The sequence below is a fragment of the Chiloscyllium punctatum genome, chromosome 14, assembly GCF_047496795.1.
Source record: "Chiloscyllium punctatum isolate Juve2018m chromosome 14, sChiPun1.3, whole genome shotgun sequence".
Classification (NCBI taxonomy): Eukaryota; Metazoa; Chordata; class Chondrichthyes; order Orectolobiformes; family Hemiscylliidae; genus Chiloscyllium; species Chiloscyllium punctatum.
The window spans coordinates 13,233,373-13,251,426 of record NC_092752.1 but is presented as its reverse complement, the minus strand read 5'-3'; the positions used below and the strand labels follow the sequence as shown (position 1 = coordinate 13,251,426).

The following is an 18,054-nucleotide window of genomic DNA, read 5'->3' as shown; positions in this document are numbered from 1 at the left end:
CAAACTCAATTAGGTTTTGGCATCCTGGGGCATAATTTAAACTGATTGGTGAAATTTGAATTATTGTCAAAACAGCAACCAAAGCGCAGGTATCCATTTCACAGCCAAATCTCAATTTTCCAGTACACTCCAGGACTGCCATCTAGTCATATACACAGGTGCCCATAAGCTCTCAGTTCAGAACGTTCTCTCTCTCTTAAAGGTATAGTATGCACCTTCAACTTCATAACACTATGCAGTAACAGAGAAACCAACCAAGGAGGTAATCTGGTGAAGGTTAATATTTCAACTGTCCACGGTCCCTGATATTCCATTATTTAAAATGAATAAGTCAGAATAATGGGCTATTGTAGCTTAAGAAATCATTGGCTAATGATCCTTTCCAATGTATTGGGACATTGGCTTCAATGCCAGTCTCCTGAAAAGTAATGTGTTTCAGTTCCTTTAGCTCAAGCCCATTATCATGTTTTACCTTTTGATGTAGCAATTTGCTGCTCTACTTAAGCTGTTAGTTTGTCATCTTTGGATAGCATAAAAGAAAGAAAGACGAATTGGCGACCAAGAATAGTAGCACATTTGACCCTTATTTGAGAAACAGGATTACACAGAAAGAGAGAACTTGCATTTATAAAGCACCTTCCACAATATCAGAACATCTCAAACCAATTCACAGCCAACAAAATAACCTTGATGAGTGGTCACTCCATCTATGTGGGGAAATGCAGCAGCCAATTCACACACAGAGAGCTCCCACCAACAACAAGAAAATGAACGTTGAGTTCAATTTACGGCCAGGATATCAGGCGCACATTCCCACTCTGAGTCGTGGAATACATAAACTTTCATGTCTACTTGAGTATGGAGGCAGAGTTTTGGTTTAATAATTCATCAGAAAGAATTCACCCTTTCAGTGTAGCTCTGACCGTAATGATGTATTCAACGTTATGGACTGTGCTTTGAACATAACCTTCTGATTGAGAAGCACCAGCTACCATATTATCTAATTAATGATTTATTACCTTAATGAAGTGACTTCCCTCCATACAAGTGAGGTGGCAATGTCTCATTGTGCTGAGGATTTTGTGTCTGTAGCTGTTCAGATTTCTAATAACCTTTTCCTTCTTTTTAAGGAAAACAAAACGCATTCTCAACATGTAAAGCAAAAGCAGCGACGTCAGGGCCACTGCTGGAGATGGAGGCGTGCTGACAACCTGACCTCACCTCGCGCTTCTGCTGTCGTTTCGATGTCTCTGGAATCCATGTTTGACATGACTTCCACCCCAGGCAGTTGTGTGGACGCCGTGATCACAACAATGGTTTCTGTTTGGATTCGCTCTGGCGCAGAGTGGCACATGGTGGCACCCAGCACAACCTCCCTCACCCGGAACCTGCACTGTACACGATCACCAGCCAAACTCCATCCACTTTTACCAGGCCATTTGTACTTACTCTTACATTTTGGATTATCATCTAACCCATACAAATCCATTTTCATTCAAAGGCATGTTTTCATTCGTGCCAGGTTGCTTATGGCCAATATAAGAGGCAAACATCACAGGAAATCGTTGTAAAGGGGTCACACACAGAAAATGACCTTCGCCGTTTATCCAAGAAAATGTAAATAAGTTAATTTTATATCATTTTTCCTTAGCTGAAATCATTTGTTTTCCATGTATTACTTTCCATAATGTTTAATTCTTAGTATACTTTTAAGGGATACTTACTTTATTTTAATTAAACTTAGAGAATCCAGAAAGTTTCTAAAAACAAAACAAGACCCTTTTATTTCTGCTGGAGAAGGTACGTAAGAAAGAAATGGTCCCTGTTGTCAGATTCGTACCAAACACCAAGCTCTGAGCTTCTGCATGCTGCTCTCTGGAGCTTGATCAATGCAGGATGGGAAATACCTGTGAGGATTACAAAGTTAAAAATCACACAGCACCAGGTTGTAGTGGAACAGGTTTATTTGGAAGCACTAGCTTTCAGAGCGCCGTTCTTTCATCAGGTGGTTGTGGAGTATAAGATTATAAGACACAGAATTTATAGCAAAAGTTTACAGTGTGATGTAACTGATATTAGTTATTGAAAAAGACCTGGACTGTTGTTAAGTCTTTTTCAATCCAGTTCTTTTTCAATAGATAATTTCAGTTACATCACACTGGAAACTTTTGCTATAAATTCTGTGTCTTACAATCTTATTCTCCACCTGATGAAGAAATAGCACTCTGAAAGCTAGTGCTTCCAAATAAACCTGTTGGACTATAACTTGGTGTTGTGTGATTTTTAACTTTGTACACCCCAGTCCAACACTGGCATCTCCAAATCTGTGAGTATTGCTCCGTTGCCCATGATAACCTTGATGGAAATGCTGTGGAAACTTAGAAAAATAACATTGAAGGAAAGCACTGTTTCCCTGGTGTTTGGAAGCTTTTATTTGGTTCTTGAAGTTAGTTGCTGAAGATGAATCCTAATAGAAAACACCCAGCCTTACTCCACAATGACAAGGCATCATCTTGGGAGCCAGTCTGTGCAACTGACATCATCAAATGTTGCGGACCTTGTATAAGCTATGCCGTCACACACTGTCATTTTAGGAATCTCTGCATTTGAAATGTTTCTTTAAAAAAGAACTTATATTTATGTGTCATGTGCCCGTCTCTTTACGTTGTAATTATCTCTTAGTCACGTCTTAGTGTTACTTTTGTTTTTGCTATCAGTCGAGTAATTGAATATGGAGTAATGGGTTCAAGCCATTTCTTTTAAAAAATGTCACAATGAGTCAAATCTTTTATGTACAGAATTTGCCAAAATCAGAAATGTCACAACTTCTGCGTGTTTTCTTTTGTGAGAAATAACCATGCAGTACTTTTTGCCACTGTCTGTAACCTCAAACCTGCAGAACAAACTAAATATTATTTGAACGCTATGTGTGACTAAACAGATCGATTACATTCCTGTGCACAACCCTAGTTTACGTTGCTGCAATCAGCAGACCCAGGGCAGGTAGACCAAAACCGGGGGGGATGGGAAAACCTGCAGGTGGAATAAATTCAGGGTTTACCAACCAGACTCACAATCAGATAACATTGTATTGTGTAAAACAAACAACAGTAAAACAAACAAACAACAAACAACACTCTTTACACACCCCAGCTGATCTTTTTAGAAAATGGCAGAGCAGGCTCAAGGGGCCAAATAGCCAAGGTTGGCTCTTAATTTGTACATTGGTTTCCATGAAAGGGTCAACTTGCCTGGTTTCCATTCTCAACCAAAGCCATCACGACTCAAATCGTTTTAATAAGATCAGCAGAGTTTGATGTTACTGATTTTACATAAAGTCATATGCTGGAAATGAAAAATGCATAAATAGAAAGAATAAAAAAACAATGTAGCATAGGAACAGGCCTTTTGGCCCTCCAAGATCGCGGCAACACATTTTTCCCTTCCATACTCAAACTGTCCTCACTTAGAGGAGGCAAAAGTGGGTACTGCAGATGCTGGAGATCAGAGTCTAGATTAGAGTGGTGCTGGAAAAACACAGTAGATCAGGCAGCATCCGAGGTGCAGGAAAATCGACGTTTCGGGCAAAAGCCCTTCATCAGGAATGAAGGCCGGGGGATCTCCGGGGTGGAGAGATAAATGGGGAGGGGGGTGGGGCTGGGGAGTAGGCAGCCAAGAGTGCACTAGGTGGATGGAGGTGGGGATGAAGGTGAAAGGTCGGAGAGGAGGGTGGAGCGGATAGGTGGGAAGGAAGATTGGCAGGTAGGACAGGTCATGAGGATGGTGCTGAGCTGGAAGGTTGGAACTGGGGTATATCAGTTTCCTCATTCCCCCTCCCTCCCACCTTACCCCAGTTCCAACCTTCCAGCTCAGCACCATCCTCATGACCTGTCCTACCTGCCAATCTTCCTTCCCACCTATCCGCTCCACCCTCCTCTCTGACCTATCACCTTCATCCCCACCTCCATCCACCTAGTGCACTCTTGGCTACCTTCTCCCCAGCCCCAACACCCCCCCACCCACCACCCCCCCCCCGCCCCCCCCCCCCTCCCACCCCCTCCCCCTCCCATTTATCTCTCCACCCCGGAGGCTCCCTGCCTTCATTTCTGATTAAGGGCTTTTGCCTGAAATGTCGATTTTCCTGCTCCTCAGATGCTGCCTGACCTGCTGTGCTTTTCCAGCGCCAATCTAATCTTCACTTAGAGGATCCATTCCCCTCTATTCCCTTCCTATTCAGGGATTCCTGAATGCTGCTATTGTGTCTGCTTCCACCACCTCCTCTGGCAGCACGTTCCAGGCTCTCACTGCCCCTTGTATGAAAAACCTGCCTCATACATCTCTTTTAAACTGCATTGCACCTTGAACCTGTGTGCCTTAGTAATTGATCCCTCTACCCTAGGAAAAAGCCTCATGCTTTCCGCTCTATCCAGGCCATTCACCATGTTATAAACATCTATCAGGTCTACCCTCAACTGCCTGCGTTCCAGTGAAAACAAACCCATTCTATCCAACCCTTCTTCATAGCTAAAGTCCCCTCTACCAGACAACATCCTAATAAGCCTTTTCTGACTCTCTCCAAAGTATCCACATCTTTCTGGCAGCGTGGTGACCAGAGCTGTTTGCAGTATTCCAAGTGTGACCTAACGAAACTTCCATAAAGCTGCAGCATAGCTTGTCTATCCTTGTACTCAATGCCCCTTCCAATGAAGGCAAGCATGCCATAGGCCTTTTTTACTCCCTTATCTACCTGCGCTGCCACCTTCAGTGATCTGTGGACCTGCACACCCAGATCCCTCTGCATATCAATACTCCTAGGGGTTCTGACATTCACTGGATAATTTCCACTTGTGTATCGCTTTCCAAAATGCAACACATCACATTTATCGGGACTAAACTCCACCTGTCATTTTTCTGCCCATGCCTCCAACTGATCTATATCCTGACAATCTTCCTTACTACCATCCGCAACTCCACCAATCTTTGTACCATCCATTCTTGAGAAGATTTAGAAAAGCTCCCAACAGTGGTGTAAGCTTCCATTCATGATAATAAGGGGTCCATATTATCGGATATGGAACTGATTATAACATGTATTGAATTGCACTGGAATGGGCACGACCTCTTAAGGTCTCATTTCTTACCTCAACCAGCAGTGAAAGTCTAGCCTATTGCTGGCCTTATCATTGCTCAACTGAACAAATCTGTTTCAATGGTTTCATCTTGCCAAAATGAAGCCACCAGACTGAATGGACTTGCTGCAGTCAGTTATCCTATTCCTATCTCACCAGCTCTTTGTTCCCAAATAGCCTGGGCTCATGCCTTCAATGGAGTCCCATTCAATGGCGATGTACAGCAGTTCTGCAAAAGTTTAAAGGTACTTTATTGGTTAGAGAGGCTCTGAGAGAGACTGGATGTAACATTGGCTACTGAAAGACACTAACCCGGGAGCAATGACCAATGATCGATTTTCAAACTGGAGCAAAGCATACAATGGAATCCTCAACAGATCACATCTCTTTTTATCGATATTAATGACCCACTCATGGATATATAGGACAGAATGGGTGACTCAAAACAGTGCTGGGATGGTCACAGAGCTGAGGGTAAAGTAGGCTGGTGACATGGACAAGCATATACTGTATTAATGCAGATTTGTGTAAAATAGCACATGCTGAAGAAAGAAGGGTCAATATAAATTTGATTTTAAAGGAGGTGAGGGAACAGACAGAAACCTCAGGTACTTGTCCACAAATCTTTGAAGGTGGCAGGCAAGTTGAAAAGGATGTTCCTTTAGCAGGTTCTTGTTATTTTTTGGAGCAAATGCATAGAGTATGGAAGTAAGGAGGTTATATTGAAGGTTTGCAAATCACTGCTTAAACTCCAACCAGAGAAGCGTGTCCAACAATTTAGGAAAGATCTCAAGACCTGAAGGAGGGTGCCGAGGAGAGAATGTTTTCAGAGAGCTGCCTGAGGAAGTGATGGAGGCTGATACAATTACAATATTTAATAGATATTTGGATGGGCATATGAATAGGAAGGGTTTAGAGGGATATGGATCAAATGCTGGCAAATGGGACTAGATTAATTTAGGATATCTGGTTGGCATGGGTGAATTGGACCAAAGGGTCTGTTTCTGTGCCATACATCTCTGTGATTATGACTATGACTAAGAGAGTGGTACGATTTTAGAGAATTTAACACAGAAAGCGTTGGACTAACCCAGCTGGTCTGTCAGTATCCGTGACAGAGGAAGCAACGGTCATGTCAGATATACTGAAAACCAATATTGCTGGAGATCAGAGCGGGTCAGGCTTCTCTCCATGGATGCTGCCTGGCCCTCTGTGACCTCCAGCATTTGTTGTTTTTAGTACAGACCCCAGCATCCGCAGTAATTTGCTCCTACTTCATGTTAGATGTAAGCTTTCTTCAAGGTTCTGGGTTATTAAGAGTCAAAAGAACATAAGAATTATGAGCAGGAGTAGGCAATTCAGCCCCTGAAACCAAAAATCAAAATCCTGGAATTCCCTCCCTAAGGGGATTGGGATCAACCCGCAGCACGTGGATTGTAGTAGTTCAAGAAGGCAGCTCACCACCACCTTCTCAAGGGCAATTGGGAGACGGGCAATAAAAAATGCAGGTCCAGTCAGTGACACCCACATCCCACGAGTGAATTTTTTAAAACTCTCAATCACTAACTCTACTGCATCTTTCACTAGTTTCTAATACAGTGCAGTTAAAATGAAGACGGAACATATTAACAATATAACTCTTCAAAGGATTCTCAAAAGCTAAGTCTTGTGTCCAGCGGCAAATCACTTTCCAATTTGACTGAGTGCCACACTGAGGATTCTTTAATCAGTTCATTAAAATGTCCTGATGCCCAAATGGTAACCGAGACATCTGAGATGAGAAAGGTCTGTGACATGGTTTTGAAGGCTGGTGTTAGCTGATCTCAGACTGCACAGTGAGTTTATAATTCGGCACTGTGTTTCTGGGGCAATCAACTTTGGCTGCTGATCTGAGTTGGAGAGGAAGATCAACTTTGGCAAGTGCTCCAAGTTGTTACATAGTAACCTTAAGTTGAACTTGAAAGTGTGTTTAAGTGTGTGTTTTTATATGTGTATTTGTTCATTTGCATGTTCGTCCATCTTAAGTGTGTATACGTGCGACAGGGTCTCTCTGAGGAGTATAGACAGGGCCTTGTAGATCAAAGCTCCGTGCAACGCAGCCTTGAGTATCCTCAATGACCCAGTCTCCACTACTTTCTGAGAAGAGACTTCCACAGACTGATGGCCTTCTGAGAGAAGCAATTCCTCCTTGCCTCAGTCTTAACCAGGAGATCTGTTACTTTTAGATTGTGCCCCCTAGTTGTAGTTTCCCCTTTGAGGGAAATGTTTTCTCAGCAATTACAGTGTTCCAGACGAAGAGTGATGGAGCAAAGGTTGAGTTGAACCAGATCAGAAAGGTCTAATTGAATTGTGGAATATGCTGGAGGGGCATAATTGAATTAAACTTTGACAAAACTTGATCTAATTTTTCTGAGGTGAGCTTCATGGCATAAAAATGGCATTAAATTAAATTAAATTAAATTAAATTAAATTTCCAAGCCTTCTGCAGCACAAGGGCAGGTGGTATGTGAATTGAAAGTGTAACACAGACATGATGCTGTGCTTCAGGCACCCTCTTGAGAGATTGTGTTGGGGACCAGCAACCTTCCATATCACTCTCATAAATGCGCTTGATAGTCTCACTGGGTGCAACAATAGTTTTAAGCTCACACTCTGCAGTTGTTACTTCTTAATCATCCCTAATCAGCATTCCTAACACGCAAGAAAGGAATGCCATATCATACTGTCCAGAATAGATCATTAGGGGTGTGTTCATATGTTGACTTCTCATCACAACGGACATCTTGGCAACACCACCCAAAGATCTACTCTAGGTTTCAATATCTCCCTGCCTTCTCTTATTCATTGACTGCATTGGAAGTAAACCACACATGCTCACTAAGAGGTAAAGCACCTTTCGTGACCACGGGACTTTTCAAAGTGCTTTACAGCCAACATTTTTTTGGAGGGTAAGCGACCTTTGTCATGACCGAAGACATGATGTGGCGGTGCCAGTGTTGGTTTAGGGTAGACAAAGTCAAAGGTCACACAACACCAGGTTATGGTCCAACAGGTTTGTTTGAAATCACAAGCTTTTGGAGCACTGCTCCTTCATCCAAAAGTGTGTGATTTCACATAAACCTATTGGATTATAACCTGGTGTTGTGTGACCTCTGACTACATAGGGAAGGCAACAGCTGATTTGCACACCATGACCAGCGAACCTGTTCTTGGGACACTGAAGGATTTTTATGAAAATCAACAGCGGTCATCATTAGGCTAGCTTTCTCACTCGCAGATTTTAATGGAATTCAAGTTTCACCATCCGCCATGGTGGGATTTGAAAGACATTAGTCCAGCGTTCTGGATTACTAGTCAAGTGAATTTATCAACGAGAACTTTACCTCCTCTGTACAGCCACCTGTGAAGGTAGGCAGGACCTCAACCTAACACTTCACCCAAGGGAGCCTTGATATTTGTGTTGAATTGGATCTTGAACCAACAGTTGTCTGAGAGGGGTGTGCTACCAACTGAGCAACTGTTTGCATTTGAACAAAGGCTCCTGCGCAAAGGAATTACAAGAGTTTGAAAATCAGTGAGCTACATTCATATTCAAGGATAAATGCACTTTTATAAACTGGGAGTAGAGCTGCATTAGATCAGAAGGCAAGGGAGCACGGACATACTAAGGCCAATGTGACTTTATTTGTGGGCGGCACGGTGGCACAGTGGTTAGCACTGCTGCCTCACAGCGCCTGTAGACCCGGGTTCAATTCCCGCCTCAGGTGACTGTGTGGAGTTTGCACGTTCTCCCTGTGTCTGTGTGGGTTTGCTCCGGTTTCCTCCCACAGTCCAAAGATGTGCAGGTCAGGTGAATTGGCCATGCTAAATTGCCCGTAGTGTTAGGTAAAGGGGTAAATGTAGGGGAATGGGTGGGTTGCGTGTCGGTGTGGACTTGTTAGGCTGAAGGGCCTGTTTCCACACTGTAATGTAATCTAATCTAATTTGGATTGTCATCTGCTAAATTCAGTCAGTGAAAATACAGCATTAAACATTGCCTCCTGTTTTTCTCTTTAGAAGACAGTTACATTTTCAATGTTGTTCCCATGTCTTGAATAGTTGGACTTGTATTTATGAAGAAGTCATATCACTGCCAACCCATCATTCTGTTAAATTCTTTATTCTCCGGAAGGAAGACAGATGAGCAAACACAAGGGTAACCTTTGGAAAAAATCTCGCAATCTTGTCTTTCACTTGACATGTTCCTGCCAAACTTCCAGCAGTAATAGCTGCAAATAATCACTTGGTTTTGGTTAGCACTTGCTACCATTGCAAGTGATTGTGACAGGTACAGTTAAAGGTTAGTGACTGTCACCCGACAAAGAATGGTATCCAAAATGAGTGGGCAGTAGGAACAGCTAGTGACTTATTTGACTTTGTACAATAAGGTGTGTACAATGCAGATGGGTAGAACAGAAAGAGGATCTTTAACAATAGTTACACTGCTGACTGTCTGATTTTCAGTGCCCTGGTCATCGAGTTATACAGTACAGAGGTAGACCAATTTGTCCATGCCAGTCAGATGTCCTAACTTAATCCAATCCCAGTTGTCAGCACCTGGCCCATATCCTTCTAAACCCTTCCTATTCATCTTCCCATCCAGATGCTTTTTAAATGTATCAGCCTCTACCACCTCCTCTGACAGCTCATTCCATACACGTACTGCCCTCTGTGTGACAAAGGTACCCCACACATCCCTTTTAAGCCTTTCCCCTCCCACCTCAAACCTATGCCCTCTAATTTAGGATTTCCCTACCCTGCGAAAAAGACCTTGGCTATTCACCCAGTCCATGTCCCTTATGGTTTTATAAACCTCTGTATGGCCGTCCCTCAGTCTCTGACACTTCAGAGGAAAAAGACCCAGCTTATTCAGCCTCTCCTGATAGCTCAAACCCTCCAACTCCGACAACATCCTTGTAAATCTTTGAGCCATTTCAAGTTTAACATCTTTCCTATTAGAGGGAGACCAGAATTGAAAGCAAAATTCTAAAAGTGGCCGCACCAATGTCCTGCACACCCATAACATGACAACCCAACTCCTGTACTCAAAGCACTGACCCCTGAAGGCAAGAGTGCCAAATGCCTTCTTCACCATCCTGCCCACCTGCGACCTCACTTTGAAGCAACAATGCAGCTGGACTCCTAGGTCTCTTTGCATGGCAATACTCCCCAGGGCCCTACCATTAACTGTGTAAATCCTGCCCTGGCTTGCCTTAGCAAAATGCAATATTTCATGTTTTTCTAAATTAAACTCCATCTGCCACAGCTCAGAACATTGACCCATCTGAGCAATGTCCCATTGTACTCTGAGATAACCTTCTACACTATCCACTACACCAGCTATTTTGCTGTTGAAGTGGGAGATGGCACGGGGCAGGGTGACACTAGGCACACGGATACACAGGATGGCAGCCAGACCACAATATGGAGAGAGACAGCAGAGCAAACACAGCTACTGCCTGGGGCTACCAGAATGCCAGCACAGTGCACTCACAACCTATTTGATTAGTTTAAGGCGAGTGGGGGAGAGAGTAGACATGAGTAACATACACTGCCCATCAATGTGTCTGGGTCTAGCCAACATGCTTGATAGAAATGTTAACATTTCCACACTGTAAGTAATCTAATCTAATCTGACATCTTGATATGGACTCAATACAGAGTGGTAGTAGCCAGGCCTGCAGTAATCATCCTTCTAAGGAAGAGCGATTAGCACCCATTACTACACCAATGGATTTCCATGCAGACATTGAAACTGACAATGTCTGCACTGAAACTGACAATGTCTGCGCTGAAACTGACAATGACTGCGCTGAAACTGACAATGACTGCGCTGAAACTGACAATGTCTGCGCTGAAACTGACAATGACTGCGCTGAAATTAACAAAGGCTGCGCTGGAACTGACAATGACTGCGCTGAAACTGACAATGACTGCGCTGAAACTGACAATGTCTGCACTGAAACTGACAATGACTGCGCTGAAACTGACAATGACTGCGCTGAAATTAACAAAGGCTGCGCTGGAACTGACAATGACTGCACCGAAACTATTAACAATTCTGCAATGTTTACAATAACAAACCATGTTACAGAGACAACAGCCTCATCACTGACCTATTATGTCACAAAATGTATAAAAGTATCTTGACGTGCTCCAGGTTGAGCTGCCCACTGTGCTGTTGGTGTCTCTCTCTCCCCGGAGCTCCAGTATTTCCTTGTATAATAAACTCTGTCATTGAACCCCGACTCTGACTCCAAGGCTGGTGATTTTCCCCGCAACATTGTCAGCTGCAGACGTACTGACCGTGCTTGCTGAATTGACATTCAAATCCAATAGCTACAAAGTTCTTGCTCTTGATGTAGACAAGGGCACAAACTGTCAAGCACCATCAAGGGTTGTTTAATTATTTTGTGACTTTCTATTTAAGAGAGTAGAGAGAGCTTTACTTTCAGTTTAAAAAATTAAAGTAACTAAGGTTAGAGAGATAAATGCATGGCTCAAAGATTGGTGTGGGAGAAATGGGTTCTAACTCATGGGTGAAAAAGAACTGTTCTTTTGGGACTGGGTTCATTTGAACCAGGCTGGGACCAATGGCCTGGTGAATTGTTTAATGAGGGTTATTGCTGATGCTTGAGAGTGGGAAGAAGGTTCAGTTGAAGGTAAGTTTAATAAATCAAAAAGAAATAAGACAACGGAGGTGCAGGATAGTGAAGGGGTTAACAATAATCAAATTGTGGCAGGAAGAGGTAGAATATGCAAACTGAAGAGTGCAGTAGAAATTCAAACCTGAATAAGTAATAATGGTAAAAGGTCAACGTTTAAGGTTCTTTATCTGAATACATATATTATTTGTAACAAGAGTGATGAGTTGATGACACTAATATAATTAAATGAATATGACTTGATAGTTATGACAGAGCCATGGTTGTAGGGTAGATAAAACTGGGAGCATAATATTCAAGAATATTCAACATTCCTGAAAAATATGTGGGAAGGGAAAGGAGATGAGGTAGCATCAAGGAAGTTATCAGTGCACTGTGAGTAATGATATAGGTTCAGTGGATCGTGATGTGGAATCAGTGTGGAAATAAGGAACAAGAAAAGAAGACTCATACTCTAAAAGTATGGTATTGTCTATAGACCCCCAAAGAACTTGCACATAGATTGTAGGGATGGATTGGAATGTAACCCAATTTACTGATGGTATAAAAATAGATGAGAGGGTATGTTGAGATGACATAAGGAACCTGCAAAGGGATATCGATATTTTGAATGAGTCAGGAGAAAAGCTTGATAAATGGCAATTAATGTAGGAAAGTCATACACTTTGGTAAGAAGAATCAGAAGGCAGACTTTTACTTAAATAAAGATTTCAGAAAAGACCAGCACTGAAGGATCTGGATATTTTTGGGCATGAAACACAAAAATATAAGCATGAAGGTACAGCAAGTAATTAAGAAGGCAAATGGAATTTGGCCTTCATTGCTGGGAGTCAGAGGTTAAAAATAAGGAAGTCTTGTTACAACTCTACAGGTCATTGGTGAAACCACATCTGGAGCACTATGCACAGTTTTGGCCCTTGTATTTGAGAAAGGATCAACTCTCATTGGTGGCAGTTCAAAACTGATCCATCAGCTGTTTCCTAGGATGAAGGGCAGACAGTATAGAGAGCAGACAGTAGGTTAGACTTTTATTCATTAAAGTTTAAGAGGAATGGACAATTATATGAGTTGCTGAAACTTGCAAAATTCATAGAGGGCTTGACAAGACAAATGTTGAGAAGATGTTTCCCCTAGTGGGGGAATCTCAAAATAGGGAAATGATGACTAAATAAGGGGACACTTTAAAACGGAGATGCAAAGGAATGTCTTCCTTGGAGAATAGAGGGTATGTTGAATTCTCTACCACAGAAAGTTGTGAGGGCTAGATCACTGAAAATATTGAATGAGGAGGTAGATTTCTCAAATAGTGGGGAGTTAAGGGCTTTGAGGACCTGGTACAAAAGTGCAGGCGAGTCCTGGTGCAAATCAGCTGGCATCTTATAGAATGGCAGGCAGGTGTGAGGGGTTGAATGGCCTACTGCTTCTATTATTTATGCTGCTATGTCCCTTTGTTGAAAGCTACTGATCACAGATTTCCAAAGGCACGGCTCACATTGTGTTTTATAAGGACAGATGCACCAACAGGCACTTGGTCAATGTTGCTGCAGTGCTGTGTTTTGAGCTTGTCAGGGCAAACACGCGAATGCCACATTTCAGCAGCTTGCAGAGCCAGTAGCACCTCCTGCTTGCCCCGTGACAACACCTCAGTCAAAGTTATGCCAACCAATCAGCACCTTTCTCTCCTACAGTATAAAGTGTTGTGATAGTTGGCCATGTGGCAATGCTGCGGTTGTCCTGATGAAAAGCATCGACAACATGTCACTTTTCCCTAAAATACTTAAGGACAGGTATATCACACTAATCGAGGTAACGGTTATACCTAAAGAACATTTTTTTCCCAGGGTGCTAAGTTCAGAGAGAAAGGACAGAGACCTCATGTCCCAGATCTCTAACAATCAGGATAGAAACCACCCCCAGAGTGACAGGAAGTTGCAGCTAAGAACCAGCCAAAGGTGATTCCTACAAACAGTGGTCACAACCAAGGGAATGGATCTCAGGCTCTAGAATTTTTACCATTGTGACCTTCTCCTTGTCCCGGAGGCTGCTACCAGATGTGAGACTTTTGGGAACACAGTCAAAATGCTTTCATCAGGCCTTAGATTTGGAATCTCAGGGAAAGGTTTGCAGTAGTGACCTGCCAAAGCCAGCTATTTAACTAGTGCAGGTTGGTGCTGCTGATATGGTGAGTGGCATATCATAGAGTAATTGTGGTACAGGAACAAGGCTTTCTGCCCAGCAGGACTGTTCTGGTGTTCATACAACAATCAAGCATCCTCCATCCTTCTTCAGCTCACCCCACCCAACATAGTCATCTATTCCTCCCTCCTTCATGTGTCCCTCTGGCCTCACCTAATAAAACATGGAGGCAATGGCCTTGTGGTAATAGCGCCAAGTTGTTGACCCAGAGACCCAGGTAACCTTCTGGTCAGCTGGGTTTGACACCTACCTTGGCAGATGGGCATACGACAAAAAATGTGGTATTAAGAGTCTAATGACCATGGAATTGTTCTTGATCATCAAGGTCAAATGCTCCTTAGGTGAAGAAATCTGCCATCCTTACCTGGTCTGGCTTTCATGTGACTCCAAACCCACAGTCAAAGTTTGACTCACAACTGCCCTCTGGGCAATTAAGCAATAGGCAACACATGCTGGCCAGCCAATGATATCCACTTCCTGTGACTGACATTTTGAAAGTGGATCTATGCTCTTTGACTCAGTTACTCTATGTCACAGTAGCTTCTCCATTCATACACTTTCTGTGTAAAGAGGCTTCACGCTGCCAATATTTTAAGCTGTCCGGCACTTCATACCTGGCCTGGGGTAGAGGTTTAAAATTGACACTTCCAGTTAACTAAAAGGAATGCATTTCCAAATTGATTTGAATTTACATTTGAGATACAAAATTGAGCCAGTCGCTAGTTTGGTCCCAAACCCAGGCAGAGTTTAAGTAGAGCTGTGGGCTATACTGAGTGAGCTGCTGTTAATTGGATGACAGCAGGGCCCCAGTATTATCTGATTATGTTCTGTGCTTTGTGCTCTAATTGAAATATTGACTCCTCCACTACCAATATCGAAGTTTAGCCCATACAGCAAGCTGGCTTGGGTAGCAAATAGAATGAGCTTTATTGTCACTTGTACTCAAATGAGTACAATGGAAAGTTTACAGGTCAACATTTACGATGCAAGCTTAAGTATAAAGGTACCTAGGTACGGATTCTTGAATAAGCCATTTATGTTAATGTTTTTGGATGTTTGAAATAATTCTTTGCATGACAAGTAACTAATCACTGGTTAGTTTAAATTACAAAATGTACTTTTCAGTTAAATCATCAAAGGGATTAGTATCTCTAGAAGGACTTGGATTGCAGATCAGAAGTTAGATGAAAGCTGATTAATATGCCAATCAGAGCTAGCTCTTGGTAGGGGCTATGCAACAAACAATTTGTTAATTTATCCAGATTGTTGGAAAGCATCTCTCACCCATTGTGTTCGCAAATCTTTGATCTTCTGTTTGTCAGTGAATCAGGGGTTAAGACCAGAGGCACGGTGACCAGTAGGCACTCTGACTTTTGGGAAACAGTCTGTTGCGCAGGCAATCAGCCAGAAGTAGTCGGCCAAAGCCAAAAAGTTCCGTTTTGGACGACCCTGGACAGCCAGCCTTTACCAACAGCAGCCAGGCGACAGACAGAAGTGGGGCAGTGCAGTGTTTTCATCGTTTTCATGTGGTCACATGGATCTGATCACAGCTGTGCATAAACCTGACTGAAGAACAGTGGAGCCAGCAATACCAAGCAAATCACAAGTGGTTCATTGGAATCCACTCCAGCTTTCATAAAGTTGAAGAAATAAGTGCGCAAAAAGCCATGGAGATCCAGGCCCGAGAACAAGGTAACTTCATTGTTGTGCCCTGGGTGCTATTCTCGTAAAAAATGTGAAGACATTGTTAGTTAATTCTTGCAAATGTAAGATGCTTCTTATGCAATCAGTTGGCTTCAGATAACCCAAGGAGGTACCTACTTAAGGCACAAATTCACAATGGTCACAAAGTCTCAATGGTCATACGTCCATTTCCAATCATTACCCAGTACTTCCAGTTTGTGTTTATGGAGATCAAGCTCAGTTGAGGCATAATGAGGTTTTGCTGTGATCCTCAAACATAACCAAATAGCTTCTTAAATCACCAGTGTTCAGTGCAACATTGAGTCAGAGAGTCAGACAGCATGGAAACAGACCCTTTGGTCCAACTAGTGCACACTCTTCACATTCCCAAAGTAAACTAGTTCTGCCTGTGTGCACGCGGCTTGCATCTCTCCAAACCTTTCCAATTCATGAACTTCTCCAAATGTTTTTTAAATGTTGCATCCACCACTTTCTCTGGCAGCACGTTCCACACACGAACCACTCTCTGTGTAAAAATGTTGTCCCATCCCTTTTTGAAACCTTTCCCCTCTCACCTTAAAACCATGCCCCCCTAGTTTCAAATTCCCCAGCCCACATAAAAGACCCTTGTCACTCACCTTAGCTGTGGCCCTCCTGATTTTATAAATCTCGAAAGCCCTGGACAATGTAGTGGGAGGTGCTTACACTCCTGAAGCAGAACATGCCAGCATCAAATCAAGGCCTTCCTGAAATGTCAGCAGCTGATCTTTCTGACATAGACCAGAAGTCAATCAGAACAGAGAAAGAGGCACTTTGGCCTTTTGCCTATGACTACCCACAACTGTAACACAAATTGACGTACTACCCTGCACTTTTGCTGAATAGCCCTTCAAATAGCCCTCTCTTCAGCTTTTTGAAAGCCACTATTGAATCAACCTCCACCACAATCTCAGGCCATGCATTTCAGACCCTAATTATTTATTGCATAAAAGTACTCTCTTCACTAACCTTCCAGTTATTTGCTGTGTATCTTAAATCAGCATCCTCTCATTCTCAGCCCTCTTACTAATGCCTATCTCCAGCTGTCCTGGTGCTGTCATATCTCCACCAGGACATTGGTATATATTTAAGGGACATACTCATGATATTATCACTGTGTCATTGCATTTGACCCAAGGGTAGAATGGTCTCAGATTCTACCTTAAAGTGGGCCACTTGAAGCAGGTCACTCTCATGGAAACACATTACTCTTTGTAACTGATTACCTTAATGTAAGCCCAGACACAAATATGCCTCATATGTGTACATATAAATGAGCTATAATAAATGTCTGTTGGGTCATTATAATACAACATTTGATAAGTCCTAGTTCCTTGTCTTATAAGGGAATAACACTAACATTGCTGCAATTCTGCTGAAGGGAAAATGCACATCAGCTAAGCCCCTCATGGCTTTAAACCTCTCGAGCGCATCTCCCTTCACCCTCCTCTATGAGAACTGCCCAGCTTGTATCAATCAATCCATGTACCTGAAGTCACTCTTCAAAGAGCCATTCTTATGAATTTTTTTCTGCACACACCCTCTAATGGTATCAGCAATAACATTAGCAAATTTGCTGATGACACAAAGCTAGGTGGTAGGGTAAAATGTGATGAGGATGTTAGGGGATTACAGGGTGACCTGGACAAGTTAGGTGAGTGGGCAGATGCATGGCAGATGCAGTTTAATGTGGATAAATGTCTGGTTATCCACTTTGGTGGCAAGAACAGGAAGGCAGATTACTACCTCAATGGTATCAAATTAGGTAAAGGGGCTGTTCAGAGAGATCTGGGTGTTCTTGTCCACCAGTCAATGAAGGCAAGCATGCAGGTACAGCAGGTCGTGAAGAAGGCTAATAGCATGCTGGCCTTCATAACAAGAGGGATTGAGTATAGAAGCAAAGAGGTGCTTCTGCAGCTGTACAGGGCCCTGGTGAGACCACACCTGGAGTACTGTGTACAGTTCTGGTCTCCAAATTTGAGGAAAGACATTCTGGCTATTGAGGGAGTGCAGCGTAGGTTCACGAGGTCAATTCCTGGAATGGCAGGATTGCCTTACACGGAAAGACTGAAGCGACTGGGCTTGTATACCCTTGAGTTTAGAAGACTGAGAGGGGATCTGATTGAAACGTATAGGCTTATGAAAGGATTGGACACTCTGGCAGGAGGGAACATATTTCCGTTGATGGGGGAGTGCCGAACCAGAGGACACAACTTAAAAATACGGGGTAGACCATTTAGGACAGAGATGAGGAGAAACTACTTCACCCAGAGAGTGGTGGCTGTGTGGAATGCTCTGCCCCA

General features: G+C 42.9%; 1 protein-coding gene across 2 annotated transcripts in view; it reads left to right on the top strand.

The window, feature by feature from the left end:
• lef1 (lymphoid enhancer-binding factor 1) overlaps positions 1-1,605 on the top strand; it is a 190,890-nt gene extending 189,285 nt beyond the window's left edge. Inside the window, exon 10 of one of the 2 annotated variants that reach the window (XM_072583913.1) lies at positions 1,131-1,605. In XM_072583913.1, the coding sequence (XP_072440014.1) occupies positions 1,131-1,207 (77 nt within the window). In that variant the 3' untranslated portion in view covers positions 1,208-1,605. The remainder of the gene's footprint in view (positions 1-1,130) is intronic. The other variant, XM_072583914.1, reaches the window with a different exon arrangement.
• Positions 1,606-18,054: the final 16,449 nt, after the last annotated feature.